We start from the raw sequence: 14,394 nt of genomic DNA, 5'->3' as shown, positions 1-14,394 counted from the left end.
CTTTATAGGACTACGAGGATTAAGCAAAGTATATGATGTGTAGGTCATATCTGAATGGTCTAGTGGTTTTCCCTAATTTCTTCAATTTAAGTCTGAATCAAATCCCTTATGATTATATACTGGAAGTGACAAATAGATTCAAGGGGTTAGATCTGAGACAGTGCCTGAAGAACTATGGACAGAGGTTCATGACATTGTACACAGGCAGTGATCAAGACCATCCCCAAGAAAAAGAAATGCAAAAAGGCAAAATGGTTGTCTGAGGAGGCCTTACAAATAGCTGTGAAATGATGAGAAGCAAAAGGCAAAGGAGAAAAGGAAAGATATACCCATTTGAATGCAGAGTTCCAAAGAATAGCAAGGAGAGATAAGATTTCCTCAGCGATCAATGCAAAGGAATAGAGGAAAAGAATAGAATGGGAAAATCTAGAGATCTCTTCAAGAAAATTAGAGATAATAAGGGAACATTTCATGCAAAGATGGGCACAATAAAGGACAGAAATGGTATGGACCTAACAGAAGCAGAAGATATTAAAAAGAGGTGGAAAGAATACACAAAAGAACTGTACAAAAAAGATCTTCATGACCCAGATAATCACGATGGTGTGATCACAACCTAGAGCCAGACATCCTGGAATGTGAAGTCAAGTGGGCCTTAGGAAGCAACACTATGAACAAAGCCGATGGAGGTGATGGAATTCCAGTTGAGCTATTTCAAATCCTAAAAGAAGATGCTGTGACAGTGCTGCACTCAATATGCCAGCAAATTTGGAAAAGTCAGCAGTGGCCACAGACTGGAAAAGGTCAGTTTTCATTCCAATCCCAAAGAAAGGCAATGCCAAAGAATGCTCAAACTATTGCACAGTTGCACTCATCTCACACACTAGCAAAGTAATGCTCAAAATTCTCCAAGCCAGGCTTCAACAGTACATGAACCATGAACTTCCAGATGTTCAAGCTGGATTTAGGAACCAGAGATCAAATTACCACCATCTGTTGGATCATCGAAAAAGCAAGAGAGTTCCAGTAAAATATCTACTTCTGTTTTAATGACTATGCCAAAGCCTTTGATTGTGTGGGCCACAACAAATTCTGGAAAATTCTTAAAGAGAAGGGAATACCAGACCACCTGACCTGCCTCTTGAGAAAATCTGTATGCAGGTCAGGAAGCAACAATTAGAACTGGACATGGAACAACAGACTGGTTCCAAATAGAGAAAGAAGTATGTCAAGGCTGTATATTGTCACCCTGCTTATTTAACTTCAATGTAGAGTACATCATTAGAAATGCTGGGCTGGATGAAGCACAAGCTGGAATCAAGATTGCTGGGAGAAATATCAATAACCTCAGATATGCAGATGACACCACCCTTATGGCAGAAGATGAAGAAGAACTAAAGCTTTTCTTGATGAAAGTGAAAGAGGAGAGTGAAAAAGTTGGCTTAAAGCTCAACATTCAGAAAACTAAGATCATAGCATCTGGTCCCATCACTTCTTGGCAAATAGATGGGGAAACAGTGGAAACAGTGAGAGACTTTATATTTTTGGGCTCCAGAATCACTGCAGATGGTGACTGCAGTCATGAAATTAAGACGCTTGCTCCTTGGAAGAAAAGTTATGACCAACCTAGACAGCATATTAAAAAGCAGACACATTACTTTGTCAGCAAAGGTCCGTCTAGTCCAAGCTATGGTTTTTCAAGTAGTCACGTATGGATGTGAGAGTTGGACTATAAAGAAAGCCGAGTACAGCAAAGAATTGATGCTTTTGAACTATGGTGTTCGAGAAGACTCTTGAGAGTCCTTTGGACTGCAAGGAGATCCAACCAGTCTATCCTAAAGGAAATCAATCCTGAATATTCATTGGAAAAACTGATGCTGAAGCTGAAACTCCAATACTTTGGCCACCTGAAGCATAGAACTGACTCATTGGAAAAGACCCTGATGGTGGGAAAGATTGAAGGCAGGAGAGAAGGGGAAAACAGAGGATACAATGGTTGGATGGCATCACTAACTCAATGGACATGAGTTCGAGTAAACTCCGGGAGTTGGCAATGAGAGGCCTGGCATGCTGCAGTCAATGGGGTGCAAAGAGTCGGACACGACTGATTGACTGAACTGACTGAACATGAGTAAGACGTGCCAGGTTCTACATATACATTATATAATGTAATCCTTACAGTAACCCTCTGAGACAGGTATTCTCAGCCCCAATTTGACAACTGAATACCAAGGATCAGAGAGGTTAAATACTTTCCCCAGGGTTACAGAGCTACTAAGTGACACTGCTGGATAGCGCACACTGCTCTCCAATGGCTGCCTCTCCTTGATGATGAGCCCAGCTGGACTTGGGGAAGGGCTGAAATGACAGGACATGGACAGATGTGTGAGCCATGCCACCATCTTTCCACTCCTAGCCCAAGCACACAGCTCACTGCTGACTATCACTTGTCTATTTCAACTGCAGATTCTTTTTGATGTATGTTATGAAACTTAAGCATGTGTTTTCTTTTTTTGCATAAATTGTATAGATGGTACATTCAGACTAACCTTATCTAAAAGTCATCTAACATCAAAAAAAAAAATCTACAAACAATAAGTGCTGGAGATAGCGTGGACAAAAGGGAATCCTCTTACACTGTTGGTGGGAATGTAAATTAGTATAATCACTATGGAGAACAGTATGGAGGTTCCTTAAGAAACTAAAAATAGAGCTATCATATGAATTCAGCAATCCCACACTTGGACAATATCTGAAGAAAACCATAATTTGAAAGGATGCATGTACCTGGATGTTCACTGTGGCAGTATTTACAATAGCCAGGACATGGAAACAAACTAAATATCCATCAGCAGGGGAATGGATAAAAGAGATGTAGTGTGTATGTGTGTGTGTGTGCGTATACATACACATACACACATACATACTCAGCCATAAAAAAGGAATGAAATAATGCCATTTGCAGCAACATGTATGGATCTAGAGATTGTCATATAGAGTGAAGTAAGTCAGAAAGAGAAACACAAATATTGCATAGTATCGCTTATATGTGGATCTAGAAAAATAGTACAGATGAACTTATTCGCAAAGCAGAAATAGAGTCACAGATGTAGAAAAGAAACTTATGGTTACCAACAGAGAAGGTTAAGGGGTGGGATGAATTCGGAGACTGAAATTGGTATGTGTACACTACCTTACGTGAAATGGACAATTGGTGAGGACACACTGTGTAGCACAGGGACCTCTACTCAGTGCTCTGAGTAGAGCAAATGGGAAGAGAATATAAGAAAGAGTATATGCAGTCTTTCACATATATATACATATAAAACTGAATCACTGGCATGAGTAAGAACTATATATGATATTATATACATATATATATAACTGAATCACTTTGCTGTACAGCAGAAACTCACACATTACAAAGAAACTATACTCTAAAAAAATTAATTAAAAAAATTAAAATAAAAGTCACAACATAATGAGCCACAAGCACTAATATGAAATCTATGACATATGCTACAGACTTGGTCTCTTACAAGTTCTAAATGCATTTGTTGGGAATATGCTGACAAGAGTCTGGGGTACCTACTTTACTATGCCATTTGCTTATTTTGGATTAGGCTGAACTCCTCATTGCCACAGTTCCCAGGACAACAGTATATTTCAGGTATGTGCAGATACTACACTGTGTTTCAAACTTCAAGCCACACTAAGGTTTATACCATGAGAAAAGCAGATTTTATCAGCTGAGTTTACAGGTGGAGTATAAGTGAGATCAAATCGGGCCCTTGGTGTTTTTAAGATGATCTATTAGGTAATCTAAATTAGATGCTCTTCAGGGAGATACAACCTTGAAACACACAGCTTTATTCTTCTCATGAAGAGGAAAAAAAAAACTCAGTTTTTCAAAATGAGAAAGAAGTTGGGTTGCATTTATAAATATATTGATCAATATGTTTAGAGAAGACAGGACAATTGGGAGTTTTTTAAATTAGAATTTTTTTTAACTTCTCCATCAGTTTTTATTAATTCACTATTCCCTATAGCTCAAGAGATGCTAATTAATTCAAGGAACCATAATGCTAATCATTGGCTAAATAAATCTAAAATGGAAAGAGTCTGTCACCAGAGATACCACTGCTCATTTTAATTAAAATTACCAATTCGTGAAGTAATATAAATAAAGGTTATTGTATCCTTCTACTCAGGCGGTATTAACCCTGTGCATAGCCACCTGAGAATCCATCAGGACTTAAAAAGCCAAGAATATTTGTGGAACCTTATCAGTCTCTGAGTTAGGATATTTATCATTCCAAGAGTGCTGTTCACTGATACTATAAAGCCATGTGGAATTAAGCTGCCTTGAAATGCAAAACAGAGAATGGTGAAGGGCTGAGAATTGTTGCCTTGAAGGGAGTACAATCAATGTCAAGAAATTAACCATTTCAAAATGATTACCTTTACAAACATTCAGGCCTAGAGAAAAGCAGATGTTCCAGGTCTGAGTTTCAATTTTTAAGGAATAAATTTATGCAAACACCCATTTGTTTTAGTAGTTTTGTAGTTCAGAGTGATCACACCTTGTTAACATTCAGTACAACTGCTTATAGCCATTTGAATGTCATTTGCAGGGATAGGAAATGTTGCCTCAACAGTTCATGACTACATGGCAGGCATGACCACGATGCTCACTCTGGGAAATAGACACCCCTGCACGCTTAGCTACTCAAGCCAGTCAGCCATGGAAAGAGGTGTGTGCGTGGGCAATCATGTGGTTCAAATCATCAATGAGTCTGAAGCCGAATAGTCATAGTACTCTTGGTGGATTTGCCCTTGACTAAGAGAAATCCATCTTTATTGTCTCACTAATCAGCTCAAAAGCCATTGATGATGAAGTCCTAAATCTAATTTATAATAAAACCCCAAAAGTTTCTGAGGCAAAATGAAAAAGCACAGCTCACAGATACCTTTTGAACAAAGGTTGGTAAAGAATTTTCGTAGATTAGTCCAAAGACTTGACATTGGCTTGAACTAAAAAGAGAAGTGACGTCCTTTAGAACCAAAGAGAACCTGGTAAAGGAAAATTATTGTCATCTTATCAAAAGGCTACTTCTGAATGGAGCTTCCAGACAAAATAGACATCTGTCTGGGACTTCAACCAGATAACCTTGTTATGCAAATAGCTTTAGCCAAAGAGTAAAGGGCTGATAATGAAATCCCTACACAGCCAACCACACATTACAAAGGTGACAAAAAACATCAGGCAGGGTTCTAGCATCTGGATAAAAAGCAGTGCAGAATTTATGTGAGTATCATGTTTAATTTATCATAACTAAGCTGTCAGGAGTCATGCTTTGACAAATGCTTAACTAACACACATAAATGAATCAATCATCACTAACGACCAAAGGTTCAAAACCAAACAGGCTGATGTTTCCTTTCTTTTTTTTTAACCTTCAAAATAGGTTTACTAATAGGATGTCAGAATTTAAAATCTCTTCTACTGTCTCCAGATTAAGAAGAATGGTGGAAACACATCTAAAAACTCTAAGCACTTACAGCCTGCCTCTGCTCCCACCCCTGCACTTATTGCACTTGCTCGCTCGCTCTCTCTCTTTCTCTCTCTCACACACACATACACACACACACATACACACACAGAGTCCCCTGTCTACATAGCTGTGATCACTGGGCTGCAGCCTGACCAATTCCTTCAGATCCCTGAAGCAACAATGAGAAGCCATGAGGTCCTTTGGTGAATGGTGCCATCATGGACCAAGAAAGACTTAAATTATTGAATTGATGCTGATATGGCTCAGCAGTTACATGAGAACCAGGTATTAAAGGTTTTAAAACTGTTAAAAAAATTTCCAGTCCTATTTATTCTTTAGAGAGAACTAGTTTAGTTTACTTTAAATCAAGGAACCGTGGCTCCACCCACAATGGGAATTGAAGAAATTATCTGGATAATTCAGGCTAAAAAAATTTACCAGATAACATTCTTCCCACTTCAGTTTTAGCAATAATGAAAAGTTTATGATCTGAAGGTCTTAATCCTTCATAGTTTCCCTTTTCCTTCCCAAGATCAGTAAGGTAAGTATAAAAGTAAACCATGGCTCTCTCTTTAAATAGACATTTCTAACCCAGTGAGTATCTTTGTTTACATTTAATTAGAGATTTGAATAAATAGAATGAAATAGAAAATTAAAATCGCATTTGGTAGGCTGGTTCCTAATAACCAAAGGGTAATATTTTGGATCGTAAATAGTTTTCTACCTAAAGATACAAAATACAATAGTTCCTAATCTTGACAGTAATATTCCTAAAAAATTTGTAAAAGGAAAATTCATGGTTAAAGAATCTCAGATGTTACGGGGAAAATAGAATTGAGGGACTGAGGTCAGGAAAGAATCTATGAACACCTATAACATATAATATTTTCATTAATGAAATCAGTAAGGACAAATCATTAAATAAAGAGAATACTGATGACATTTTTCCATATCTTAAATTAGTAATAAAACATACAATCACTTAATTTCTCTTTACCTTCACTGGTTCATTAGAACCTTTTCAGACTCTCCTCTGCCATTTCGATAAGATGCTTTTGCTCTGTAGCTGACGTATGCATACTAAAGGCATTGTTTTCTGTGTTGAGTCCTCCATTCTAGTACCAACACTTTTCTAAGACTAAAGCGATTCAGACTGAGCACATATAGAATTTTCAGAGTTGGGGAAGACTTAACCAGATTTAAATGGGAATATATTGGGATTTGCCATAAAGAATAATCAATAGTAGAGGGGGATTTCTATACTATATTTAATCCTGAAAGCCACAACCCTATCATCAATTACGTACCTTTATTCCCACATCTATCCATGAAATACTGTGCTTACTTTAAGAACACAAACATACTCTTGAAGCCAAACCTTTGGTGAGTAAGTCACATTTTAGAGGCATTTAGTGTTTGGTATAGGAAAGAGTTTTTGTGAGTATGTGATGTGGTTTTCTAGGTCAACAGCTTCGAGAAGGTCAGTCAAGGGCATCTGTGTGAAGCAATGGAATGAAAAGGAAAATCAACATCACGGGAAGCCTAACGACTGGATTTCTTTCTCTGGGGTCATCTGAAATGTGTTTCCAGCCACCAGGATGTCTGTAGCTCTCCAGTGCCTTCCACCTCTTCATTTGGCTTCCAAATATCAGGAAGTGGCTCTTCCTCTGCTCCTCTGAGAGCATCCTCCCTCCTGCTGTATCTGTTGTTCCTCTCAACACTGCCCACTATCACCAGCCTTGACTTGCAGCTACTTTTGCATCCTGCAGTCACTGCAGAATATCAGAGTGGGGACCAGAAGGACAAGAAAATATCATCTGTCCCCAGCCCTGAATTCCATGGTCACATTCCTACACAGCCTTCCTTAAAGTTGTGGAATTCTTGGAGTTCTTTACCCCTCCTCCCTTCTGAGGATGATAGCAAAAAGCTAGGAGAGATTGGCGGGACAAACAATTTCAGGGACCTTGAATTATGCTATATTTGAAATGAAAATGAAATACAGGTTCACAGCTCTTTAAACAAAACCCTCGGGGCCAGATATGTTTTAGAATTCAGAATTTTATCAAATTTTAGAAAAGTAAATCAGTGCATTTACTGTATGTTATATAACATCCCCAGCAGGATCTAGGGCAGCACACTGTAATCAAACACATTAATATATCTGCAGCAATTCACATGAATATTCACACTGAGTAGGACATATAATGGCTATAAATAGCCTCACTTCAGTTTAGGTCATGTGTGCCACCAAATCAGTTCACATAAGGTCAGGGATTGTAGCTAAATGACTCAAATACAAAAAAAACTTCCATTTTTCAGAGCTCTTTGGGTTTTGGAATTGTGAACAAGGGATTGTACTGTGCTTAAGGAAAGCGATCAAGAGACCCAGTTTGTTTCCTTGCACTGTCTTTGTGGAAGCTAAGTCTGTACATAGGCATAAGTTAGAGAAATTTGTGTTGATTCTTTCCTTCTTCCTGTTTATCAGCTATTTTGGTCACGTCTTTTCTCCTTCCATGACCCTTGAACCCCTTCTTTGATACACTAGATGCTGAGGGCACCTCTATAGCTTATAATCGCCTTGTCTAGATTCCTGCCCCCCACAGTTCACCAGGCCCCTTTACATAGACCCCTCCAACACTGAGCACCTTCCCCAGATTCAGGACTAGTGTGGTTTCTCTGTCAGGGGACAGCACTCAGTCCCCACCCTATTGGTGCTACTGTTGGCTCTGCTCCTGTCTTGGTCCCATGCAATGCTGCCTAGTTCCTGGTAACACAGTTCCCACCAGGTACATTACCCATCAACTGGATTTTCATCTTGTTCTCCACACTCTGAGCCCTGGCTGGGGCTTCTCACCTTGGTGCCTCAGGCCCAAGATCTCACTTTGCCCCTCAATCATCTTGGAAGCTGGAGCCCTGCTCCTAGACCACAGATCCTAAAGCAAAGCCTAAATTCCAAGCTGCAAAATCTCTACTGAAGGCTACCACCTTCTGTCTCCTCTCTGGCTCAAGTGTGGGTGTCAGATGTTTATATGGAGTCCCCTCTCTTGTTAAACAAGACCCTTTGGCAATATTTTTCTCAGGACAGAGTAGTCAGATAAATGTGACACATGTGATCAGGAGGACTGATTATAACCAAAAGTCAAATGGAATTCCGTATTTTTCAAATCTGCAGAGGCACCATCTATCATTTACCAGAACAAATTCTGTGTCATGATGTGCTAGAAGGTATAACAATATCTAGCACCAAATCAATTCCACAGCTTGGATTTCTCCAATCACTGTCCAAGGCCTTGCTGGATGAACAATTTTTCATGGAAGAAATACTCACTGTGAAATGAAGTGGTTGAATTCTTCACACCATTTTTCTGGATGAAGTAAAGTAGGTGGAGGATTTCTGAAAAACAAAAACATTTTTTTCTTACAAAAAAATTGTTTTGTTAAAAGCAAAATATCAATTTATCTTTACTGATATTGTTCTAAATAGCTCTGATAAAATCTAGGCTTATTTATTTCTGGGTAGGAGTCATTTATCAGTGGTAAATTATAAAGTGCCAAACCCTATTCGTTTAGTGGCTTATTTCCATTCACTGAAGGCCTAGTATGTCCACAGCTTTCTGCAGGACCTCTGAGGGTTACACAGATCAGGAACGTTCCTCAGGGAGTGGACACTATTGAAGGGTGAGGCAAGCACATAGCCACTATAACTGAGAGCTGAGTGTTATTGGCGCCATAAGAAAGCTATAAGCCAAGTGCTATGGGCTTGAGAGAAGACTTTTAATTTTACAGGGTTTTCAGATTATTATGATCCATTTGAATTAATTACATGATGTATTTAAAGTATACTTATAAATTCACTGGTCACATTTTTAAAATTTTTCCTATATGTCAACATTCACAATAGGCACCAGAGAAAGCAAAACAGCTAAGACAAGGTTCCAGACCCTGAGAAGTTCCTGGGTAGTGAAGAGGACAGACACCTAATGTAACTGGAGTTAGGTGTTCACCTAAGTACTGGAGGTCCCAAGAGAACTAGAGAACTGTGGAAAGACTCTGGTAACCAGAACACTTCGTGGTGAGAAGGCAGGAAAAGGAAAATGTCAAAACCCTGCATTTGGCTGAATATTTACCCGAAGAGAATCAATTTTAAAACAGAAGTGACATTACCTTTAATTGACAAGAATTTTTTTTCTAGCAGTAAGTGGAAATAGGGGCTTACGAGCAAGTCAAGTTCAGCAAATGAAGAAAGTTACATTTCTGCACACCTGAACGATGACTATAAATCTTAAACCCATTATATACCTTTGTTTTTTCTTGGGTTCTATCTGCTTCCTAAAGCCATAGCTTGCTCAGCTTCGATCAGCAAAGGAAGGGGGAGCAGCATGCATGATCAGAAATAAAAAATGTATCTGATAATGTGATAGTAAGCTGCCTCTCAATACCCTTCCTTTTCTCACCTCTTCTAATACAATTTTTATTCTGATACAATGCTGCCATATATATTTTTCCTGAGTTTCATGCAGCTAGATATGGCCATGTGACTGAGTTCTGGCCAAATTATAGACTACTAAAATTGTTCTATGATATTTCTAGAAAGTTTTCTTAAAAAAGAAGAGACATGCTATCTTTTTTCTTCCCCCTTTCTGCTTTTTGGAACATGGATGTTATGACTGCACCATGAGCAGCCATTTTGTATGTGAAATGAAAATGTGAGCTATGAACTGAGTATGGCAAAGAGGAGGGATTCCCTGGCGACTCAGATGGTAAAGAGTCTGCCTGCAATGCAGGAGACCCGAGTTCAATCCCTCGGTTAGGAAGATCCCCTGGGAAAGGAGATGGCAACCCACTTCAGTATTCTTGCCTGGAAGATCCCATGGACGGAGGAGACTGGGGGGCTACAGTCCATGGGGTCACAAAGAGTCAGACATGACTGAGCGACTTCACTTTCATGGCAAAGAAGATAGACAGGACATTTGGATTCATGATGACATTTTAAAGCTGCCATACCAGCTCTAGATTGCTTCTGCCTAGTCTTCCTTAACAGGACAGAGAAATAAACTTCCATCTTCTTTAAGCCTTGTTTTATGTAATTAATTCTAATTGAGTTGATCATATTTCAGAGGATTACTCCATTATATGGTTAGAACATAATTTTATAAGTATATCACAAGCACAAAGATATGTGGAAGCATTAATAAAATGGCAACTTATCCAATCTCGGGAGTCCAGAAGACTTTAAAAAGAAAACAAATTTTAGCTAACCCTTGAAAATTGGTTGGAGTTTTTAAGAGAGAGGACAGGAAAGCTATCTCAGTTTTAGGAAATAAGATGTACCAAGTTACAGAAGTGTAAAAAGTCTGGTAGGTTCAAAGAACATAAATAATCTTTTGAGGCTAGACTATATGATTCTTTCAGGTTTGGAGAGAGAGTAGGTGGGAAGGATAAGGTGGGAAAGGAAGAATGATGAAAGAAACTATATGATTTCCCTGTTCTACATAACTAATTATTCTTCAGATCTTCTGATTTAGAAACCCAAAGGAAAATTACCTGTGTACCCAGCTAGAAAGAGTAGCCATTGAAAAGTTGCCCCTCAGTTATTTTGGAGACTGCCTCTATCTCATTCATTTAACAATATTTGCCTTCAACTTTCCCTGGACTTCTTTACATAATAAAAATACCATCACATAACTTCTGCTTTAATACCAGCTTGGCTGAACTATTCTTACTGACTCTAGCTATTTGGAGATTATGCATCCACATGTCCTTCCAGTTCACCTCAGGGTAGCAACCTTAGTGAGCAGTTTACTCTAGATCATCTCTACAGTCCTTTCCACAGCTCAGACTTTCCCAATTCTGCTCAGGTTTCCTGCTTATTCTGCTCTCAGGGAGGTCAGTTCCACAGAGAAGAGTTGCTCAAGCAATTTACTGTCTATCAGACTTCATCCACCTCCAAAGCCATTAACTGTGACCAATAAGTCACTGTAGGCACACTTGATTAAACCCTGGTAGGCTTGACCTTGGCCAGTCGAGCATGGAGGGACAAACCTCTGCCACAATTAGAGAGTGACCTCACAAGAGACAACTGGATAAATGGATGGAAGTGTCCATACTGGTGTGAAGAACACTGTCCCTTCCTATTTCCAGTCTGTCCCTCAGCAGGAACTATGAGCAGGAGTTACTGTTTATGTGTTGGCCTGAACCTCTGCAGCAGGACACAGAGGAACAGCAGGAAAACACCATTTGCCCAGGCTACCACCAACCCCTCATAGCTTAGTTGGTAAAGAATCTGTCTGCAATGCAGGAGACCCAGGTTCGATTCCTGGGTCAGAAAGATCCCCTGGAGAAGGAAATAGCAACCCACTCCAGTATTCTTGCCTGGAGAATCCCATGGTCAGAAAAGCCTGGCAGGCTACAGTCCATGAGATCACAAGAGTTGGACACGACTTGGTGACTAAACCACCACCACCACCACCACCACCACCACCAACCTATGATGGCCTCACATGAACCCCACACAAAGAAACACTTTCTCTGAGTTTGACATCACAGGAATTTAGTTTTAGAAAACCTCATTTGACCTTGTAGATGCCCCGCCTTTCCTGGAGTCCATCCATCATACTTAGGTTCAGTAAATTACTATCTGAGCATAATGAAAACTAAAAGGAATTTGAAGGCTTTACAGTACTTTGTTTGCATTGGCAATGTAAATTTTTTTCTCCTGATATGCAGAAAGAGCACCAAATAATAACAGTCCTGCCTTTTTGGCTCCTCTAAACACTACAGATGAAAGCTGCAACCCTACCCAAAAGGGTCTCTCACCACAAGGAGAAATGCTTCGTGTTCAGTGTGATAAGAGTGTCAGAGCATAGCTGAGGTCAGCAGGCATCACTCATGTATGTGTATGGATGCTGAGAGCCTGTAGGATGTTTGAATGCTGAGTGGTTGAAAGGCCCATGAATCTGAACACCAAGTTCTCATTTGGATAATATTTATAAACATACCAAGGCAACGTAGAAAAGAGATTAGTCAGTAAAGGAAAATGACTATATTTGATTTGAGGTTCCCCTGCCTGGATTTTATTCCTGTGATTTGGACTCCAAATTCAATTTCTACAAAATAATCCCTGCATACAGACAGCATTAGAGCTACATGAGGCTAGCAGCAAGGGGTGATGCCCATTTTTGACATCATAATCCTAGATCTAGCAAATACGATGGAGATAGAGTTAACCTTCTTCCCCCAAAGCCTCTGTGGAACAAAATGATTTGCTGAACAGTCAGATTGAATTCATTTTAGTTCCTGAAATAGAGAAGCAGCTGATTGGATGAAGGGGGGCACCCAATCTCAGGACAACCAATCCAAATTTCATCTAGTGACCTGTGCCAAAGCATGACTCAAATGATAAGCTGGGTCAATTTGATTCTCTTTAGAAGGTTTTCCCTTTATTTTTTATTTTTCACCTTGAATGGAAACAGAACAAAAGACAAACAAACAACAGGCAGTTTAGTAATAGGCTCGGAAGCTGAAAGATCCATGATGACAGGAGAGCACAATATACAAACTGGTTTTGGGAAGCAGATACTAGGAATAGGCAGGAAACTAGGGAATGAGGAGAAAGCAGCCCAGGTAAAGAGAAAAGAAATAAGCATCCCAGACCCCATGATGGGAGACCACGTAGGTTTTCCTTCAGTCCCTTTTGTGAGTCCTTCTCCCTCTGGTGCAACTACAATATATTAGTCCCAGCATTCTGTTCTCAGCTCTCTTCTCCTCCTATTCTAAACATTCACTGAGGGCTCACTATACATTAGCAACTTTCTAATCTATATTTCCTGCCTCAGTTTTTCCTCCATCTTTTCACTGGTGCATTCAACTATTTACTAGATGTTCCATTTTGATTTCCTCGGGGCACCTTAGAGTCAGCATATTCAAAATCAAACTCATCATCTTCTAAATCTGCATTCTACCTGGTAGTTGAAGTCAGAAACTTGAGTTCAATGCTCTCCACTGACACCATCTCCAAGGTAAAAAAACAGAATAAGGGCTCCCCTTATTAAAGAAGTCCACATTCTAGTGCCTGGTGCCTATGAACATGTTACCTTCCATGGCAAAAGGGACTTTGCTGATGATTACAGTTAAGGACCTTGAGATGGAAGATTACCTTGGATTATCTGGATGAACTTAATTTAATCTCAGCTCCTTTAAAGCATAAAAGAGAGGCAGAAAGAAAGAAGCGGTAGGAAAGAATTGAAATGTGAAAGGTACTCTACTTGCCACTGATGGCCTTGAAGATGAGGAAAGAGAGCCACAAGTCAAATGGACTTGTACTGCAGGTGGCCTCTGGAAGATGGGAATGGGACTCAGCTGCTACCCAGCAAATAAATGGGGATCTCAATTCTGCAAATACAAGAAACTGAATTCTGCTAACCTGAACAAACAAGGAAATCAATTCTCCCCTGGGGCCTCCAGAAAGGGATGCAGCCCTGCTGACACCCTGATTTTAGCGCAGTGAGATCCATGTCAGATTTCTAACAAATTTGTTATGACAGCAATAGAAAACTAATACATCAATCAAGCACCAACATCTATCAATTCTGCTTCCTACATTTCTTTCTCATCACCCCATTCCCTCTTTCATGGCCTAGTTCAGTCACTTACCATCTCCATCAGCCTACTCCATAGCCTCCTTATTTTCCTCTCTCCCTCTGTATTCATCTCCCTCTAATCCATCTTGTACTTGGAAGCTAGAACTTCTTTATAACACACAAATATGATCTTGTTATTTTCTTCAAAATTCTATAGTAGGCCTACGTTGCCGGCATGATAAAATGTCAACTCTTTGGCA

The 14,394-nt window shown here is 39.6% G+C and overlaps 1 protein-coding gene across 1 annotated transcript in view; it reads right to left on the bottom strand.

Annotated features, from left to right (window-relative positions):
- The window catches only part of MYO3B (myosin IIIB), a 476,002-nt gene that overhangs the window by 280,396 nt on the left and 181,212 nt on the right, over positions 1-14,394 (bottom strand). The window contains exon 10 of the mRNA XM_043487760.1: positions 8,884-8,949. Coding sequence (XP_043343695.1) covers positions 8,884-8,949 — 66 coding nt within the window. The remainder of the gene's footprint in view (positions 1-8,883; positions 8,950-14,394) is intronic.

The sequence above is a fragment of the Cervus canadensis genome, chromosome 15 (genome assembly GCF_019320065.1).
Source record: "Cervus canadensis isolate Bull #8, Minnesota chromosome 15, ASM1932006v1, whole genome shotgun sequence".
Taxonomy (NCBI): domain Eukaryota; kingdom Metazoa; phylum Chordata; class Mammalia; order Artiodactyla; family Cervidae; genus Cervus; species Cervus canadensis.
This window is presented reverse-complemented; position numbering and strand designations above follow the sequence as displayed.